The sequence below is a fragment of the Aspergillus homomorphus genome (genome assembly GCF_003184865.1).
Source record: "Aspergillus homomorphus CBS 101889 unplaced genomic scaffold BO97scaffold_10, whole genome shotgun sequence".
NCBI classification, from domain to species: Eukaryota; Fungi; Ascomycota; class Eurotiomycetes; order Eurotiales; family Aspergillaceae; genus Aspergillus; species Aspergillus homomorphus.
The window spans coordinates 158,669-178,652 of NW_020291896.1; the positions used below are offsets into that span (position 1 = coordinate 158,669).

Below are 19,984 nucleotides of genomic sequence, written 5' to 3' on the forward strand. Positions count from 1 at the left end.
AACGGCAGGCAGCCTTAGAGACTAGGCCGGCATTGGCAGTGATTTAACCCGGGCGTTGCGGATCGCTTTAGCCTATAGTACTCGCATTTATCAGCCCGTCTTCCCTGTAGTTAGTGACTTAGTTATCTAACTACAGTAACCTCGTTATCTCGTTATAGGATTGAGTTCGATCATCGCGAGACCAGGAGTTTGGCAGAGCCGAAAGCAGCGACGGGATACTGCTTCCAACTCCTCTCCTTGCTCTTGCTTCGATCTCCGATGGAACAATCATTACAAAGGTTGATTCATGCCGCTGCGACACGCGCACCGTGACTCTGACTATCCTCCTACCTATCAGTTTCCACGATCAACATATCTACTTCCCTGTTGCTCCATCAACACACCCTAAAATAGACTCGTCCAGCCCATTGACCACACTCCACCCCATCTGGCGGTGACAGCGAACCGCCTGGTAGTCATGATCGCCGCCGAGATACTGTCAAAGCAGGGGCTGCAACAAGACCGGAAAAAGAAACAGTGGAATGTAAGCGACTCACTCTGACGCATCTCCGCATCTCCGCGTCCTCCTTCAGGAATGCCAAGCCGAGCGATATCACAAAACTTGCGTGAGATACACAAGTATTCCCGCCCTTGCCAAGCCCAAGCGTTTCAGTCCAGCCTGGAACAATTGCACTGCCTCCTTCTACTACCCTCCCAGTGTTCAACTTCGCCGTAGCCCAGGCGATCGCAATGATCATCAATGGATAGCTGCACTTTGCGTACCCTCCTCCTCTTGGCCTGGCTCGGCAGAAATGACGGCTGACCGGGTTCTGCGTCATTACTCCTGGTGCAGTCTTGTCCGCCTCTCGGCTCCTTGCAACTCGGACTTTGCCTCATGCTGTCTGTCCTCACTTCCGCTCGCGGTTGCTCGATAGACGGCGGAGACTGCTTGGCATGGCGACAGTTGAGGTCTTGCGGGTGACACGGAGGAGTCTCTCTGCTTGAGCCAAGACAGAATGCCTACGGGCATGCAACCTCGGCGAGACACTTAGTGGCCAAGAGCCGCTGACTCCGTCAACCGCTTAATGGCACTTACGATTGCAAAGCAAGACCGGGAGATTTGTGTAGAACGCTTCAGGCACCAGCCAACGCTTTCTAGATCACATGCAATACCTATAATACAAATGACAACAGACCCAATCCCCCAAGAACGCCATGATCATCAGTCCCAGACAGCGAGCAGCAGTAATCGCCCGGTAGCAGGGATCCCATATACAATACACAGTCGACGGATTCCAGTCACCTCTTTCGCTCGTTTGCCGTTTACGGCACAACCTCAACACCAATCGACTTGGCCTGGGCGATGACACTCTTGCACATACCCTGCAGGCTCAGACCCGACAGTCTCGTCTCGGTGTGCTTGATCTTCGCGATTTCGTAGACGTGCTTGAGGGAGATCGTGCCGACGGTCTCGTGGCCGGGCCTCTGGGCACCGCGAATGCGGTTCTTGCGCGGCTCGACGTTGGCGGCTTGCAAAAGAAGGTAGGTGGTAGTCGGGGTGCGGAGGTCGAAGAAGAACGACCGGTCGGGACGGACGGTGATGAGCGACGGCATGGGGACACCGGTGTTGATGTGCGCCGTGCGGGCGTTGAACTCCTATATAGTGGTTGTCGTGAGCCATGTGGACTCTTCCCTCCGGCGGGGCATACGTAGATGCTTTCCACAATTGTTGTCGTTCCTTCCGTCTGCTCCAGACTTGGTACTCACCTTACAGAAATCCATGCTCTTCACACCCTTACTACCCAGGGCCGGACCGACGGGAGGACTGGGACTGGCCTGACCGGCGCCCACGATGAGCTTCACGATCTGATCCTTGGGCAATGCCTTCTTCGCCATGGTGATTGACTAGCGTGAGGTATTCAGGGACTTGAAACTGAACTGAGGTGGCAATTGACCGACTGAACCAGGAGTCAACAATCAACTTCCAGCTTGCAACAGACCCGATGGACGCGGCTCGAGAACTGCTGGAACTTTTCTTGGGGTTTCTCAATGAGGAAAGGGCGCGGCGGGGACCGGAGTTTCTTGCCGTTTGGGGCACAGGCAAAAGCATCCAATGCGGACGTCATTCTTCTTTCCTTCTACATTCGATCAATCAATCAGTCAATCTATGAACTAACTTTCCCCTCATTTCTTTCTTCCTTTCGGATCATGTTATGTGTTGATACACCGAGCAGTAGCTGATTCCAGTTACCTTTCACTCGTATCCGCGATACTATCAATCAATCCTCGATTCATCCGTCGCTTACTTGTCCCTCGAAGGCCCTTCTTCGGGACCCAGACGGTGATCGACCCCTTTGGGCCCCGCCCGCTATCGATTTCCAGTTCCCGTCCATCCTTTCCTGCTCCTGCTCTTTTCTCCCCCTCCCCCCCCCCCCACCGGTGCTGCTTCACCCTCTCCTACTCTCACCTATCTCTGTCAGTTACAGCTCATTATGAACTGGCTTAAGTCTACGTACGTTGGCCTATGTTAACATCATCAGCTGATTACTCTAATATACTGATTACTGGTGCTTCTAGTCTCGCCAGCGTTGCTGGTACTCAGGAACCGATCTATGGCCCGGAGGCTATCAAATCAGTTGCCCAGCAGGCACAAGAAACTCCCTACACCGAACTCACCAAGGATGATCTTCGCTGGCGGGCTCACCAATATACCAACGTCGAGACTCATGTCTTCTATGTCATGGGCGACAATGGCACCCTAGCCCTATGCCAGGTCATCTACAGCAACATTGTGTGAGTTCGGAACCCCTCCTCGCAGCTGCCAACCCCTCTTTCGAGGATCTATAGTTGTATAATCACTGACCTTGGCATGTGCTTGGTGCCAGTGGAATCCACACCACCGCTCAGTTCACGTCCAAGATCTTCAACCTCAAGGGCGACGCTCCCCACAACTGGCATTCCGACCCTCTCTCCAACTTCATGTTCGATGAGAGCATGCTTTCCTTCGGCGCCGACAACCTGTCTGTGACTCTGAACGAGGAGGGCGATACCTACACTATTAAGTCGGCTGTGAATGAGGACAGTCTGGTGAACTTGACCTTCAAGCGCACCGCTCCGGGTTTTGTTGTTGGCAAGGACGGTACTTCATACTTCGGCACGGATCCGCAGAATCCTTGGGGCTCTATGAGCCATGCCTTCTGGCCTCGTTGCGCCGTGGAGGGAACCATCACCACCAAGGAGCAGAACTTCGACCTCAAGGGCCGCGGTCTGTTCATCCACGCGCTCCAGGGCATGAAGCCCCACCACGCGGGTAAGTCGGATCTGCAATTTGTCTCTGGATGTACGCCCTAATAAGAGTCCAGCTGCGAGATGGAACTTCCTCAACTTCCAGACCCCTACGTACTCGGCCATCATGATGGAATACACCACGCCCCCTTCGTATGGATCGACCGTGGTCAATGTCGGTGGTATCGTCAAGGACGGAGAGATCGTCTACGCCGGTAGCACCAACACCGCCACCCACACGGAATCTCACCAGGATGCCGAGAGTGACTGGCCCGAGCCGAAGTCCGTCAAGTGGGTCTGGGAGGGCAAGTCCAAGGATGGCAAGGAGGTTCACGCGGAGGTCGATGGGTCTCTCGGCAACCGTCTGGACCGGATCGACGTGATGGCCGAGGTTCCCGGCTTCATCAAGACTATTGCTGGCAGTGTCGCGGGCACCCGGCCGTACATCTTCCAGGTATGTATTCGGGTGACTATATGTGTCTCGTTCACGTCGAACTGACTGGTCTGTAGTACTCTCCCCAGGAGAAGCTGGCTTTCAAGCTCAAGATCGGCGATGAAGAAATTACCGAGGAGGGTACCTTGTTCTCTGAGGCGACTTTCATCTCATAGACGGAGGACATCAGCTCGGACATGGACCAGGTGGTCTGAGTGGTGTGGATTTTCACGCTCTCCTTTCATGCATCCATACGCACCGCAACGTGATATTGATTCTAATAGCCTATAAACTTATCCACGATATCTAATGTTACTGTCATGTGTCGTTTCGTTCCCAAGTAATTTCTCTGGTGTTAATTTGTGAAACGCCGAGCTTACCCCTCGACGACTAATCATCGCAGCACAACACAGCACAGATTATCTGTTGCCATGGGATTTGTAGAATCGTCAACCACGCCTTCACCTCCCTTGTCCTCCAGCACCACTTGGCCGTCTGGGATCGAGAGAAAGCACTCGGCTATCCTATCCTCAACGTTGCCAACGTACAATCATCAGGATGGACGTCAATCTGCTTCGACAGAATGAAAAACACAAACCCTTCATGCCACCTCGGAAGAGATTCCGGTACGCTGCGCATTCGCCTGCTTTGATTTCCTAGCTCCCTCCATTCTAGACTATTGCACTCCTACACTTCAGCTAGATATCCATGAGCGAGCCAACCAGCTTAGCAACTCACTAACCACTACCTTACAGCAAGTTGTACCGTGACAACATACAGGGAGTTAGTAAGTATCCATCTCATTCCACGACGGTCTCAAGATCCCCGAACTAACAGAAACACAACCAGCACGTCCAGCCATCTGGTACACACACCTTAACTCCAAGGCTTCAAAGCACCAGAATCAAGCACAGCGTGCTTGGAGCATATAAAACCACCTCAAACCACTCAAGACAACCCATAGCTAACCAAATCTACAACCAGTCGCCTAGCCCGCCGCGGCGGAGTCTGCAGAATCAGCGCAGACATCTACGATGAAGCCCGTCGCGCGTTAAAAGAGCGATTGACGGAGGTGAGTTCACTCTAGGGACGGACTGCTTTGTATCGAAGTCACAAAACCAGTCGCTGCTTGCGCAAGCAAAAGAACAAGACTAACCACGCGATACGGGTAGATAATTCGCCGCGTCGTTCTGGTGATGGACAGTGCGACCACCCACGGCCACGAGCGCAAGGTAAGCTAGCTTTTCTTGTCTAATTTCACTGTGTTCACTGCTGGAGAACTGTAACCTCACTCATCCTTCACCTGAACTGACAACCTATCCTGTGGTCAACAACATGTCCTCCAACCCACTCCCCATCATTTTAAACACACACACCCTGATCACAACACCCTCAGAACGAACATAAAACATGATAAAAACTAACAAGAAATTAAAAACAAGGTCGTCAGCACCCAAGATGTAAGCCCCTGCCTTCCTTCCACATTAACGTCTACAAACAAACCCCAGAAACAAAAACTAACACCTACCCCCTATTACCGAAATAGGTGATCTTCGTCTTGAACCAAGTAAGTCCTTCCCAAACTCAAACAAGAGACCACAAACCTAACAGAAAGAAACAAGATGGGCAATCCGATCTACGGATTCCACGACAGGATCTCCCGCTGGTAGATCGCAGGCAGCCCAAATCGAAGCTCCATCTAGTATCCTCGATTATCCCTGCCTGTAACTGCCAATTACTATTCTCGTCGATCATCGTCTGCACCTCTAGACCGGGCACTATGACTACAAAACTCAAGAGCACTGATTTTCTACACCCGTTACCTGACGAAACCTTGGCATGAAAAACACCTGGTTCCTATCCAGGAAGGAAGGAAGACTGGATTGGTCTGGTTTGTTCCTGGTCAGTTGTCTTTATCTGGTACGGCTGGATGGATGCATACTCTGTCTTGGAATGGTTAGCTCGTTAGGATGTGAGAGAGTTTCCTTGAGGGACCTGGGGTAATGGAGTTTATCTACTTGGGATTATGAACGTGATATGGTACGGTAGGATTGTTTCGGGAGGAGAAGGTGGTGGTGGTGATTGATCCATGAGGACTGTGTCGACGGAATGTTGTTTTCTCCTTCTGGTTGTGGAATATTTCTTCTGGTTGGTGTCCGATATTACTTGAGACTAGGCTAGGGCTTGAAGAGAGGAGGCGTTATCTAATGATACTCCGATTCGATTGAATTGAACCACTGGTAATCCATCTTGTCTTCTGTAATACTGTCGATCCTGTCGATACTGTATAGTTCTGAATGAAGACCACTCACAATTTGAACAAAAAACACATTCTCTAAATCTAATAAACACAACCCAAGTTGAATGGTATACACATCTAAAATACAGTCCCTTTGTCTTCTCTATCTACGATACCCACTTCCCTCTAAACACCCCTGGAACCCCATTAACCTTTAAATCAAAACACCCCTAAAGCTATCAGTCATCAACACACTTCAGAAGAAAAGTTCATTCCATTCCTTCCACCCCCACCAACACCACCTCCCAAACCCAAGATCAAAACAGAAAGGAAAATCAAGCAGACCCCTCAATCATCAACTGCTCACCCTCATCCAACAACGTCGTCACCTTCGCCAAATCGGAAACCATCTTATTGCCGTGGCCCACGAGCAGCAGCTTCTCGGCGTTGGCCGGCAGACCCAGGTACGTCGGGGGCTCGCGCTCGGGGAGGCGGTTGACCCAGTCGACGAAGTCGCGGATGCTGGTGCCTCCGGGCAGGGTCAGGCAGTCGTCGCTGTTGTCAACCCCCGCCACGATCTGGTGCTCGTCCTCGAAGGCGGCGGGCGTGAGGAGCTTGTAGACCAGGGTCTCCAGCTGCTGGAAGTCGGCTTGATCGTCGACCTTGCCGCCGTAGGTCTCGGTGACGAGCGTGCGGATCATCTCCCAGGGGAGCTTTTGGGGCGCCACGTTGGAGCGGCCCTGGGCGACGGTGTCGACCCAGTAGTCGATGATGTGGGCGGAGCATTCGTACTACCGAATGAACATTAGTAAAAGGACAATGACAGGTTGGGGAATAGGCATAAAAACTTACATCGCTGTCGTTAAATTCCCAGAATCCCTTCCATCCCAGATTAGGGGCATAACGGAGTCTCTCCTGCACGACGGCATGTAGGAAGCACAGAAGCAGGTAGACACGAGCCTTCTCGACCGGCGCCTTGGAGGCTCTCGTAGACAATGACGAGAGCGAATCCTTCATGTTGGCACGGACACCGGCGGGCTGCTCGTACATCAGCACTCGGGAGGCACGGAGGAGATTGACCGGGATCTTCGGGCTGGATTCCATGGACAGGAAAAGTCGGAAATCCTTGTGGGGCTTGAGCGACTCCAGACGTTTCTCCAGACTCTGCAGCCAGGCAGGCGCCAGATGTACGTTCTTGACTTGGACCCAGGTGCCGGCCGCAGCGGCGTTGCTGATCGCCTTGTCGGCGCTCTCCAGACCCTCGTTGGAACCCATGGCGATGTTCGCGCAGGTGGCGGCCATGCGTTCAACAAGGGCATCGACCTTGTAGCTTGCGTCGAAGCCAGGACTCGAGCTCAGAGAGATTGGCGTGGTCGCCGTGACCTGCTCCACAATATCCTTCAGATCCGTGCTTCCCTCGAACAGCTCCCGACCGAAGACAGCCTCGATGAAACGCTCCGCAGTAGGCACGAAGCGGTCCATCCTGCAAAGTTTCACCAACAACAACGACCGAAGTAGCTTATCCAGATTCTCTGTGTTGTCATCCCACACGGCAGGGATAAAGTTCTCCGCCAGCTCCTCGCCGAGGAACTGGTTCCATTGCTCGGGAGTAATGGCAGGGAAGGTCGCCTTGAAAATAGACATGTTGGAAATCTTGTTAATCACTTCCTCCTTACGTTCAGGGGCCGTAGAAAGGTCCACGCCCTCCATCGACTCATCAAGGATCATGTCGATGATACTCTTGTCCATTGCGTAGGGAGCCGCCTGAGCAAGGAGCATTGCCAAAGTGATCCGGTCTTTCTGAATCAGTCCAAGCGAGGTACGCTGGTAAGTCGTAACGAACAGGTCCCGAAGGATGATCTGAACTCGTGCAGCATGGTCCTTTTCTTGGGCAAGACGTTTGTTCTGATACAGGACCGAGTTGAAGATATCAACAAAGAACTGCAGAGAGAACTGGTAGAAATGATTGATATGGTGAAGCTGCTCCAGAACAGCAAACACGGCACTGCAAGAACGGGCAATGATGCTGTAGTTGAGCGTGATATTCTCAACTTCCGTCATGACACCCTCGGTCTCCAGCATCTTCTTGGAGATCTCCGCTGCTTCCTTCTTCAATGTCTCGAGCGTTTCAATGACATTGTCATCGTCAAGGATGTTACCGCGAGACTCGTTGAGCGCCTGGAGAAGTCGCTTTTCGAGCTGACGAAGATGGATCTTGAACTCTCCCTGCAATTTGACCAGGTCGGTCCGCCGGGCATCAACGTCAGGGCGCTCGAACTTGAGAACTTCATTGAGCGACTGCGTCTGCAAGCTGCTCTGCGTGACAGTGAAATTGACGAAGGTCGTCCGGCTGCAAACATCCGGAGGGAACGAGGCGGACGGATCTCTAGTGGAGAGGAACAACTTGAATGACGGCGAGAAGTCGATCTCCTGCTTGCCAAGCTGAATGAGCACACGCCCACCAGTCTTCTGATACTCCTTATTTAGCACATGGTTCAAAATGGGATCCAGATGCTCAGCGTCTTGAATGAGGATGGGATTGCCGAAACGCAGGGCACTTTCCAATTGTTTGACAAAGGAATCGTCCAAGAAGCTCGTGACCGTGAGTTTCCGATCGGTGCTTTCTTTCTCCAAGAACTCCGTGACGCGACCCGACGGATCAATGATAAGAGGGTATCTGTTGTAGCGTTTGAGAATGATGGCGTTCTCAGTGCAAAGGTCATCGACCGGTAGCGAGTGGTCTTGCCATGTCAGACGTTCGTCGGCGTTGGACAGGTATTCCGTGATAGGGTTGTGTGGCTTGAAGCTAATGCCCGATTGCTGCAGCTGATTGACCCACTCGTCGATCATGGCCTTTCGGAATTGCTGGTCGTAGAAACCAGCATAAGCGAGGAACGCCGCTGCGATGAGCACATCACCGACAAGTGTGTTGATTTGCGTCTCGAACGACTTGCTGCCCTCCTCCCATCTGATGCGCTCCGAGGAGAGGCTGTCTAGCAAACGAACACTCCGGTCGACCTTGAACTGTACTCTCGCCATTTCCGTCTTGATGGCCTGGGTTTCACTGATGAGTGTTGCATATTCCGCCTTGTAGGTGGCGATACTGCTCTCGAGATCTCTGATGGTATTGTCGATGGTCTGGGCCTCAGCCTTGGTCTGCAGAGCTTGCTCCTCGAGCTGATCGACTTCCTCCCGGAGGGGCCCAACACGGTCCAAGATCTCGGAATAGTTAACTTGCGCTTCGACCCACTGCACCAAAGGACCACAGGCCTTACTGGCACGGTTCACTCGTTCATAGGTGAAGTCCTCATTGGAAAGGAACTCGGCTTGCATCTTCATCCTGATCTGTTTCGTCATCTGAGTCTCATTGTCATATTTGACGATCCTTGCAATAAAGTCATCCTTGCGAATGATTCCCTGAATAGACTTCCAGCTATCCGGCCGTTCCTTCAGCAGGGTGCAGACAGCTTCGAGCGTAAGACGAACACTGGCAGGGGGGTTACCCATGGAACGCACTTCCGTCAAATGCTGACGCTTGATGTTGCTGACACTCTTCTGAGCCTCCAGGACCGCCGGCTCGGCTTTGGCGAGATCGTTCAAGACGACCTCTTTCCGCAGTGCAACCTCCTTCTCCTGCTTCTCCAAGGCTGCTTGAACCTCGAGAGACACGGCCTTACGCTGCTCGGCCTCCCGTTGGTCGGCAACCATGCGCTGGAGTTTTTCGTTCGCTTCCGTGTCTTTCTTCTCCAGCTGCGTCTTCTTCTGGGCAAGACTGGCTCGCAGATCGCTCACCTTGTCGACAGTATCCCGCAGCTTCTCAAGACCGACGTTCAAATGTCTTTGTTGCTCCTCAAGATCTTCGCGTTTCTCATTGAAGAGCTTGACGTATTGTGCAACGAAGTCAAGGTAGTGACGAGGAGTGAGATACGTAGTCCTGTCCTGCTGCTTCTGCAAGCGCTGGTTGAAGCGCTGCAGCGAGTAGTGTATGTAGACCATAGAGTTGACCACCGCATCCCGATGAGATGCAGGCAGGCTAAGCTCGCGATAGGCAACAGGGATGCTATCAGGGGCCACAAAGTTCGGCTTGTCCAAGTCAACCGACTGCGTAAGTTCAGAGCCGACTTGGAAGAGAGCCTGGTCTGACCAGTCACCCATCCAGTTGAGAACGCATCTGTTGAACAACGCGGGACTCGTGGCGGCCTTGGACGAGAGCCCTTCCTCCGGCGGATTCATGGTAAACACAACGTGGAGATTCTTGACAATCTGCTGCGTAAACCACTTGTACAACTCCTCTTGGCTATCGAGCAGGAGACCTTGTCGCTGCGCACCCTCCTTACAGGCGGTCATCAAAGACGAGAATTCATCCCCCTCGAACAGACCGGGAACCTCTGCGTTGGCCAGAAGAGTATTCATACGTTCAAGGAAACCAGAGTCGAGAACGTTAGCTTCGTCCATGATGAAACAGATCTTCTCGCCCCTGCAGCCTGCGCGCCGAAGAACAGTTCGAAGGTCATCATCGAAGTCCTCGGAAGAGTACTTGCCATGCACCTTGATCTGGAACACCTTCAAGCCGTTCATCCAGGCAACAAAACGTGACAGTGTAGTCTTACCACTTCCACTGACACCGATGAGAATGAGATGGCCTTGAGGCTGTCGGAAGACTCGGTCAATGCGTAAGGCATGCTCCAAGACATCGTTGAACAAAACGAGAGGGACATCGACCTCTTCCTCACAGAATGTCTTGAGACGTGCCTTGACGAAGTCACGCAGGCGCTCCTGCTCAACGGGGACGTAGTTCTTGGACAGCCAGTTGGAGAACAAGATCGGGCCCTTCAGAGCCTGCTCCTCGTCGATGCTAGGGAAATTGTCAAGAGCAATACGGCGAACGGCGTCTGCAGTCCATCCTCTCTCCTCCTCAGTCACAAGTCGATCCTGGAACAAACGCAGTGCTTCGTGTGCCCAAATCCGGACGAGACCCTCGACAGAGAGTGTTTCAAGCGGCTTGATAGCTTCGTAGACACCACGAACCCACCTGGTAAGCTCACGCGGCGAGTAAACATAGTGGGGTTGAATCTTAGGCGTGAACCTGGTCTGCGATTCCAGGTAGAATCGAACCATGGCCTTCGTGAGGGATTCAGAATATCCGCGCAACAGAGGAAGAATCTTGAGAATGGCAGAGTTGAAAGTTCCATAGATCTGCATGAGTGAGATCTCTCCAGGATAGTCAACCATGATAAGAGGAGCATGACGCAAGAAACGCTCAGCCATGGGAGTACGTCCTGCATCGGTAGGAGGGTTACAAGCACCAACAAACTGGATGCGGTCGAGGGTAACCCAAGTTTTGTCTGAAGTTCTCCAGAAACCATTCTGCTCAACAAGCTGGCGAAGGAAGGAGATTGCACGTTGGGTTCCATATCTGTCGGGTGCGGGCAAGTTGATCTCGTCACAGAAGATGACCAGCCAGCGACCAATCTGGTTCGGAGACATGACAACACCGTTAAGAGTCTTCTTGTACTCGCAATACTGCTCGAAGGTCTTGATCAAGAGATCAGGAGTAGTGGCGCTGGAAAAGTTGAGACCAACAACCTCCATGTTCGGCAGCTTACGGAGGGCAGCAAACAGTGTCATAGTTTTACCGGAACCGGGAGGACCGCACAGCAACAGGGGCTTGTGCTCCGCGAGCCAGGAGTATAACACGTCTTCATGGCGAACAGTGTCCACCGTAGGAATGACCACATCAGTTTGTGTGATTGAATGTGTGTTGATCTCAACTGAGGGCACTTGCGATTGCCAGCTCGTCCATTCGGCCTTCGGCAAAGTAATATCAAAATCAATGATAGATGACGAGCCATCCGGCGGTAGATCAGTTGTCGTCAAAGCAGAAACGTATTGACCAAAGGCTTTGCGATCCACCAGCGGGCAGTCACCTGTGAAAGACCACACAAGTGCAAGGAGAAGCTTCTTGGAGATATAAGCCTCGATCTGCTCGTAGTCCAGGGGGAAGTCGACGTGTTGGATGTTGTACTCCAGAACATTCCGACAGGCTTTGTTGAGGAGACTGAAAAGAGTGTTCAGAGCACGGATACTAGTGAACTCCATGATGTGATTGTAATTCTTGGCTTCGTCGAGAGACTTCAGGACGAGTTCATCAGTCTGCAACAGATGCTTGAGGATATTAGAAAGCATCTCCTGGGCATCCTGAGTCTTGATGGCAGCTTGACCGGCAGGAGCACTGTCATCATCCAGGTCCTCGAAAGTTCGAGTTCTGAGCGACTCGACATAATTCGAGATCATCATTGAAGGAGTGACCGTATCGTCGTTGAACCAGACCATACCACAGCGACTGACCGTTGCCAAAGTCGCGTACTTCAAGCTTTCGACTTCGAACATGACACGGACATTAGGCGGCAGGTTGAGACGCTCTCCGTTGGGAAGGGTCAGGAGTTTGTTGTCATCCAAAACACTGTTCAAGTTCTCGACCCATTCCGGATCGACATCGCCGTCGAAAACAATCCAGTGACGCTTCGCATCTTCACCTCGAAGGTTATCCACGATCTTTCTAAGGATACCAGTGAAGAGACCATCAGTCCACTCTCTAGTAGTTGCATCCAAACTACCATAGAGTGCTTCCTTGGACATGACCTTAGAGTCGATGATGTGGGACACGCTTTCGACATTTTCGATGCGCTGGAGGGCCTGCAGAAGAATCTTCCATGCAGCAGATTTACCGGATCCGGATTTACCCACCATCATGACACCATGATGGATACTCTGGATCTGGTAGAGCTGCAGGGCCTTTGTGATCCACATCTCGCTATCGACGAAGTGTTGTTCCTTGGCAATCTCACGGACAGCTGCAGTGAGCTTCTCATAGTTGGCAGGCACGTATTCGACCCCAGCGAAATCCTGCCTCTGAATTTCGAGCATTCTCTCCACATCCTCGCGGACCAGCTTGGGAGCAATCGTCTCGCGAAGACTCTGAACAATAATCTGGGGCTCAACGATTTCGTCGGGTCCCAGTTCGCCGTCTGAATTGGCGATTCTGGCACGCTTGAGACCTCCTGAACTGACCAAGACGCTCTTGAGGGCACGAAGACCGAAATCGTAGTGAGCCTGCTTGGACAACTGAGAGGAACAGTGGTCGAAGAAAGGAACAGTCTGTGTCGAGAGACGCTTGGCTTGCTTGAAACCTTGGGAGAAAAGCATCACCTCGGCAATCAGTTCCTTGTCGGGCTTGGACATGGCAACGCTGCGGAAAAGCTTCTTTAAGTTGTCTGGGAGGTTGGAACGTCCTGCATAACCAGGGTTCATGGTGATAAAGATACCAGTGTTGAGGTTAACAGAGAGACGTCTACCGACCAGCTCAATCTGGGCTTTGTCATCGTCTTCACCAGTCCGTAGACCGATTTGAATGTTCTGAATTTGCTGAGACACGGCCGACAGAATTCTCTCCTCCAGACGGTTAAACTCATCAAAACAACCCCAGGCACCGACCTGACAGATACCCAGGAAGATGCGGCCCATGGCCTGGAAATCGAAAGTGTCGTCACAGCAGAAGACGAGGGTGAATCTCCCGAGCTGGAGACCAAGCGCTTTGACTGATTCAGTCTTTCCAGTACCGGCGGGACCGTAAGGAGAACCACCCAGTCTTTGACACAGGGCTTGGGTGAGTGTAAGGAAACAGCGATCGGTAAGAGGAGTGCGGACGAGACGTTCAGGGACACCCAGATATTCGAAGCCATAGTTCAACTTAGCATTAGCCATGTGAACATACAGTCTCTGGAGGAAGTCCCCTTCGGCGTGGTAGACATAGCGCATCTGAAGAAGCCACAAGTAATGCGTTGGGGTGGAGGCGTTCATGGAAATAAGCTTCGAGATCACATCACGTTGATGGACGAATTCTGTAATCAAGTGCTCGCACTTCTTTCTAGTGATTCCATCCAGCTCGCCAAGAACGGTGGCGGCCAACAGCTCCAGAACGCGGACTTGAGCATCAAACAGAGCAGGGAGATTGCTTCCACCATTCTCCAGAGATCTCTGGACTGCACTGGTCCATGAGACTTGAGTGGCAAGAACGACGATCTGCGCAGGGTAGTTTGCAAGAAAGTCATTAAAGGCGGTGTGGTCAACTTCGGGGGCGTTGTAGAGAGGCTCAAATTGCTCTACGGCTTCCGCCAGGAGTTCGGCGAGTGTTAGCTTCATATTACTTTCAATAGCACTGAGCCAATCGTTGATCCTCGGCGTTTTGACCAAGTTGACCTCTTTCTTGAGTCGGACCTCCTCGCCCTCTTTGGACGTGAAGCCGATGATGTTGTTCTCATCATCCATCAGGACACCTGAGAGACCAGCGAACATCTTCTTGAAATGTTTGGCGACGCGGAAGATATCATTGGAGTTACCAATGATCTCGAGCAGATCCTCGTCACCAACAAAGTAGAAACGAGGGAAGGACACACGCTCCCGCTCAAGATATTCTCCCAATGCCTTCTGGATCTTGTTCAGCAGCTCGGCCAAACGCTCCAATGATTTCTGCACACCGTTGATGGCAAGGACATCCAGCACGAAAGGCGACTTGTAAACCTTCTTCATGACGGCGAAGAACTCAGAGTTGATGTTCTGGAAGCGACTCGATTCAAGGGGCAGCAAGTGCTTGATGTCGGCATTACCAGTGAAAACACCTTCAAGGTAAACCCACTGTCTCTGAACATCGATCCAGACGTCGAACAGAACATGAACTCTGTTCAGCTTGTCCTCCCATGAGGAAGCTTCCTCCTCGAATTCCTTGTAGTAAGGTGAATGCTTCATTGCCTGCAGAGAGTTCAGGTTCTCGCTGCACTTCGCAAATAAGTCATCGAATCCTCGAATGAGACGACATTTGTTCTGATAATTGACGAGGTCCAGCGAGTAGTTCTGCCACGTTTCACGAACAGACTTCAAGAACTCCTCCAATGCCATTTCACCCTGTGCTTGTGCAATGATATTACGGATGATGGTCTCACTGACAGCAAGCTGAAGATCCCACACATCGCCGAGGGTTAGGGAGACAAGAGAGAACCTCTTGCCCGGCTTCAGTGCCTTGTAGATCTTGTGCCAGTGGCGCTCGCGAACGGCCTCAGACTTCATGTCGGAAAGCAAGGGATTGACTTTGAGTAGCTGCCGAAGGACATTTTGAATGTGCTCGAAGGCGGCATACTGACGCATGCGACTAGGCATTTCCTTCGTCATCTTAATCAGGCCATCAATGGATTGGCGGAGCTTTCTCGGTTGCACACTCGTCCAGAGCATGTCCCGGAGATCGTTGAGGCTCTTCCAGATGGTGGACAAAGCTGCCCAGACCGACATGAAATCTTGCACCTCTTCCAGGATGGCTGGCAACGCAGACTCTACGCCAGCTGGCAGATCAAGAGCTTCCTTCGCCTTGGATACCATCTCATACTCGGACTGGAGAGACTCAAGACGAGACTGGAACGAGCTCAGAGTGCGAGATGCTTCATCCGGCGGGATTGTTCCAGACACGGGCTTCTCTTCGTTCCATTGGCTGATGACCTCGGTGATCTTGTCACCAATAACCTTGTCTTCGGCCGCAATCTTCGCACGAAGTCCTTCAGTCTGATCTTGGACAATCTTGCTCTTCCGGGCAAGAAGTTCATTCAAGGCTGCCCATTCCCCATCGACGTTCTCAACATGGAGCCAATCGCTGGGGAACTGATAGCGCTGGCGAGCAAGGGTAGCCTGCCCCTGACGGAAAAGATCAACCTCAGGTTCCCAGACCTTGGCCTTGCGCTTGCACTGCTGGACAATCGTGATGAAAGAGACAGCGTGTGCTGTAGAGGCTGCCTCCAGGGTTTGTCCTTCCAGATCCCTGCGAGCAGTAGCGATCTCAGAATGGATCTCCCTCATGCGGCCTCCGAGCTTCGATCCAAACTTGAGTAGAATCTCGTGCTGCCACTGGTCGTACTTGGCATTGACACGTGTCTGGACTTGTTCGTAATCGATCTTGATGTTACCAAATGACCGGCTCACTTCCGAGGTGTCGAAGGTAGCCCTGCTCTTTCGGATTTCCTGAAGTAATTGCAACCATTGAGAAAGGTCATCACCGAGGATGTCATAGACTTGTTCCGACTGCAAGTCCCAAAGGGACTGGAATTGCAACCACTTGTCCACATACGCCGAAACCTCCTTCACTCTCAACTCGATCGTGTTGTAAACCTGGTTCAGTTCATGGGTGCAATATTGGGGAAGAGTAGCAAAGCATGCTTCAGAGAGCTGAACTTTCTGCACATCAATCGAGATCTGGTATCTAGACGACTTGATCTTTTCAAGGTTGCAGATAACGCCAAGCCAGTTATCAAAATGCGAGAACCAACTCGCGCGGGCATACTGAAGAGGTGGATCCAAGTGAAGCACCTGGTTACGCATAGAAATCTCGTGAACCAAGCCAGGGAACTCAATACTGTACAATGAGGCTTCGGTCTCACCGGTTTGTACTCCACTCGAAACTTGCATGGTGTGGTGGCTATCCGTTGCTTCCTGAAACGACAGGATCCATTCACGAATGGCACGGTGAAGCCGCTCACGCAAAATCAACTCAATTTTTTGATTCAGATTAGCGACCCAGTAGCCAAGATTCACATAGTTCTCCAAATTCAGCTTATCAACTGAAACCTGAATAACATCTAGGCGTTGTCTAAATGCAGTAGCATCATAGGGACAAGTCTTCAGCTCGTGAATCGCTTTTTGGATATTTTCGTTGATGGAAGCCAGAACCGCTGTCTTGGACTGAAGTACGGATGCTGCTCCACCGAATTCACGCACGAATTGAACATGCTTGCTCTCTCCTCTAGTCGGAATGGCCGCTTCAATAGCACCGTTAGCCAATGCTGATTGCTTCACATGAAGTTCGTACGAGTGGACGAATGACTCCCATCTCAGGGGAACACCCTTGATAATCATGGTTTGAGCATCGTTCACGTATCCATTCAACAAGATAGCGACCTCAGTCATTGCCATGATCGAGCGATTTGTTTGCAACAATGTGCGCACACTCTCCATCAGACTAATCGCATAGGGATAGACGCGCTTCGCTTCTTTGGAAATGTTGCTCACTGCATGTGGAACCTGAAAATTAAGCCAGATGAGGTTTCTGACTTCCTTGAACAGAGCAATGATCTGGGCATCAAAGTTGACAGTTAGCTCCAGCGTGTTCCCAGCTGCGCGATTGCGGACGATGTTGAAAAGCCGGCCCGAGATGGTAATATGCCGCCGTTGTACATCATGGAGCCAAGACTCGAAGACTGGGCGCGTATCCAGCTTCTTGCGGAACAGATTACTCTCGGCCTGAAGCTTCTGACCCTCGGAATGAAGGTGCCAGTCCTCGCCAAGCACATTCTCAACCTTGCGCATGTATCCGTCTAATTGACGCTCGATTTGACGTGCCCAAATGATGGCACCGGAGACAGGGGGCATATCGCGCAATTGAGCCATAGCATGTGCTTCGGAATGGCCATACTGTTGCTTGAAACGCTCATGTAAGGCAGAGATGTCCTGCTTGACATTTTCGATGAGTTGCGTCTGGTATTCGCCGATCGCACCTCGAATCTTCGGGCGAACAAGAAGAGCATTGAATTTCGAGAAGACACGGAACATCTCATTAGCATTCTTCGCTGTGGCGAGACGGTCACGGAGACGGGCGATGATGGAATTCTCCACACGAGAGGTACGCTCGTTGTAGGCGATTTCCTCCTTAATCCACTGCTGAGTGCCATAAGGAGAGACGTCCAACACGTCCACGTTTCTCAAAGCTGCGTAGGCTTGTGCAACTTCTTCGACCGCGTCAACGTCGCCAATCTCCTCGACAATGACAGCACCTTCGGCAGCGGCTCCGGCAGCCGCATCCCCCGCAGAGGATGTCTTCGAGCTGAGGACGTTCACGATGGTGCGTTGAAGCTGTTCATGGTTGACCCGGAACGTGTTGATATACTTCAGTCGTTCTTTAGTCTTTTCATGACGTGCAATGATCTTGATGGGAATGAACTTCTCGTTGCGGCGTCTGGTCGCTTCACGAGCGACGTTGGTGAACTCCTTCAGATTTTCATCCCAGGTTCTCCAGATGGCTCCAGCAGTCTTCATCAAAGACCGGAACTCGCGATAATCGAGATGGAGAATAGTGCGCCCGTGAAGCAATTTATGGATGACTCCATCGAGATCTCCAGAAATGGCTTCCACCAGTGAAAGTGCGCGCTTGATGGGATACGGACAGATCTTCAGCTTCTTGTTCAGGTGGTTGAAGATCAGGTTCAGAGATTCCTGAACCTTCTGCAAGGTGGTCGCCGACAGCAGCTCATCCAAAGGGAAGTCCCGCATGAGCTGGTTGTATTTCTGGACCAGATCGGTCGCTTCGCGCAGGCCCGTATCGGTGTTGAAACTGGTAGTAGCTTGGTAACGTTTCGCGTGAAGTAGAATGTCCATCGTCAGCTGGACGCCGTCGCCGCGCAACTGAGCCTCAATACCTTCGAGAGCCGTTTCCATCGACAGCCAAAAGCTGATCTCTTGAGCTGCGGAACCACTATCGGCATCGCGGGACATCTTGGTGATCGTTTGAATAGATCGAATCCAGCCATTGACGTTGCTCTGAATACTGTTTATGAAGGCGCTGCTTTCCAGTATCGCCGGGCTGATCAACTCCACGGAAGGCCTGACTCCTCGCTTCTCCGCCTCGATGAGCGCCCCCTGAACCACCTCATGAAGCGGCAGGTTCAAGGCGGGGATCTCGACATTCTGCTGCAGATGCAGAAGTCCAAGTTCCAGCTCCGCGAATTTCTTCTTGGTGCCAGGAACACCAGTCTTCACCTCCGTATCCGTCCGAGGCTTCGCTGCACCAGCGACCTCCTGGGTGCGGGTATAGGCTTCGAAGTAAGGACTCAGCGCATGGTGGAGCAGCAGGTGCAGGATCTCGTAGGGTGAAAGGGAGTTGCTCTGCTGGGCCGGGGCAGCACTCGAGGATGCCACACCCGGCAGGTTTAGGACTTGAATTTGCGACGAGATGGGAAGCGACGAATCGATGGCGGCGGGCCGCTTGATGAAGGCGACAGACGCAACGGTCGTGGGGGAGGACGAGATTTCGGCAGAGAGGCTGTAAACGTACTGGCTTGACGATTCTGCGCATGGATCATTATTGGTTAGCTAGTGATTATTGATGCAGTTGCGCATGGAGAGCACATACCCTCCTCATCGTCGGTCTCGTTTGTCTCCTCAGCGGTCACCAGGTCTTTCTGCACATAGAGAGCGACCTGCGACTCTGAGGCAAACCGGGTACACCGCTGCACGGTTTCATTGTATTTGGCCTTGGATAGCAAGCTTCCGGTACTTTCTAGCTCGGTTCTCAGAGCGCCCAAAGTCACCTGCAGCACCTCGATCAAGTACTGAATAACAGTACTTGGGTCGACCAAGGCAGTGGTCTGCGCCGATGGCGGGACCCCGTTGGAGGCCTCCGCACTGGCAACCTCCATAGCTGTAATTCCTTATGTACAAACACGCGCGAGAACCATAGAGGTCGTAGGATGATTTTCGGTGTTTTCGTTTGTGCTGTTGGGTTCGGGGAAAGAGGAGGGAATAGCGGGAGAAGCTGGGGATTTGTTGACAGCACGCAAGTCGCGGTATCGGTGCGGGTGCGCGGAATTTGAACCAAGCTCCGAGTACAGTCGGAACTAAGGAAGAGCAGGGTGGGGAAAGGTCGATAAGGTGAGGGACAGCGGTATGAGATGTGTCGGAGAAGTGAGTGAAGGAGCAACTGTTCAGGGGCTCATATCTAAGTGTTTGGTGGTGGAGTAATAAAGAGATCTCCCGATCGGGCCTCAGTCTGTCTTGTCGCTTTCAATTTTCCCAACCAGTGGACGCGGTTGGAGAACAACAGCCCAGCGCCCGCGGGAAGGCTGTTTAGCACCGAAGTTCAATCAGGGGGCACGCCTGCCACCTTCCCCTTATAGGACTAGCCGCAGCGTGCCCGTTGTCTTTCTTACCACGGATCTGCAGCTACAGTTCTAGACTTG

At 52.1% G+C, this 19,984-nt stretch overlaps 4 protein-coding genes across 4 annotated transcripts; 2 read left to right on the forward strand and 2 right to left on the reverse strand.

Moving 5' to 3' along the window:
- Nucleotides 1-1,128: 1,128 nt before the first annotated feature.
- BO97DRAFT_476780 (mitochondrial 54S ribosomal protein uL11m) lies at nucleotides 1,129-1,983 on the reverse strand. Its single transcript, XM_025700501.1, has 2 exons — nucleotides 1,747-1,983; nucleotides 1,129-1,635 (listed from the first exon to the last, which is right to left on the reverse strand). Exons 1-2 carry the CDS (start codon nucleotides 1,873-1,875, stop codon nucleotides 1,303-1,305), a joined length of 462 nt encoding a protein of 153 aa, XP_025553149.1. The 5' UTR covers nucleotides 1,876-1,983; the 3' UTR covers nucleotides 1,129-1,302.
- Nucleotides 1,984-2,346: 363 nt separating this feature from the next.
- BO97DRAFT_16869 (survival factor 1 family protein) lies at nucleotides 2,347-4,025 on the forward strand. Its single transcript, XM_025690285.1, has 5 exons — nucleotides 2,347-2,491; nucleotides 2,557-2,772; nucleotides 2,865-3,289; nucleotides 3,342-3,718; nucleotides 3,775-4,025. The coding sequence occupies exons 1-5, from the start codon at nucleotides 2,472-2,474 to the stop codon at nucleotides 3,871-3,873; spliced, it is 1,137 nt and encodes a 378-aa protein (XP_025553150.1). The 5' UTR covers nucleotides 2,347-2,471; the 3' UTR covers nucleotides 3,874-4,025.
- A 230-nt stretch (nucleotides 4,026-4,255) lies between these two features.
- Nucleotides 4,256-5,367, forward strand: BO97DRAFT_422915 (histone H4; the record flags this gene model as incomplete). The annotated part of the gene is made up of 8 exons (XM_025696838.1): nucleotides 4,256-4,323; nucleotides 4,453-4,484; nucleotides 4,547-4,562; nucleotides 4,682-4,769; nucleotides 4,870-4,929; nucleotides 5,140-5,157; nucleotides 5,244-5,264; nucleotides 5,320-5,367. 8 exons carry the CDS (start codon nucleotides 4,256-4,258, stop codon nucleotides 5,365-5,367), a joined length of 351 nt encoding a protein of 116 aa, XP_025553151.1.
- A 693-nt stretch (nucleotides 5,368-6,060) lies between these two features.
- BO97DRAFT_441910 (dynein heavy chain) lies at nucleotides 6,061-19,679 on the reverse strand. The gene is made up of 4 exons (XM_025698209.1): nucleotides 19,159-19,679; nucleotides 16,843-19,093; nucleotides 6,789-16,776; nucleotides 6,061-6,727 (listed from the first exon to the last, which is right to left on the reverse strand). The coding sequence occupies exons 1-4, from the start codon at nucleotides 19,442-19,444 to the stop codon at nucleotides 6,272-6,274; spliced, it is 12,981 nt and encodes a 4,326-aa protein (XP_025553152.1). The 5' UTR covers nucleotides 19,445-19,679; the 3' UTR covers nucleotides 6,061-6,271.
- Between the last annotated feature and the right edge of the window lie 305 nt (nucleotides 19,680-19,984).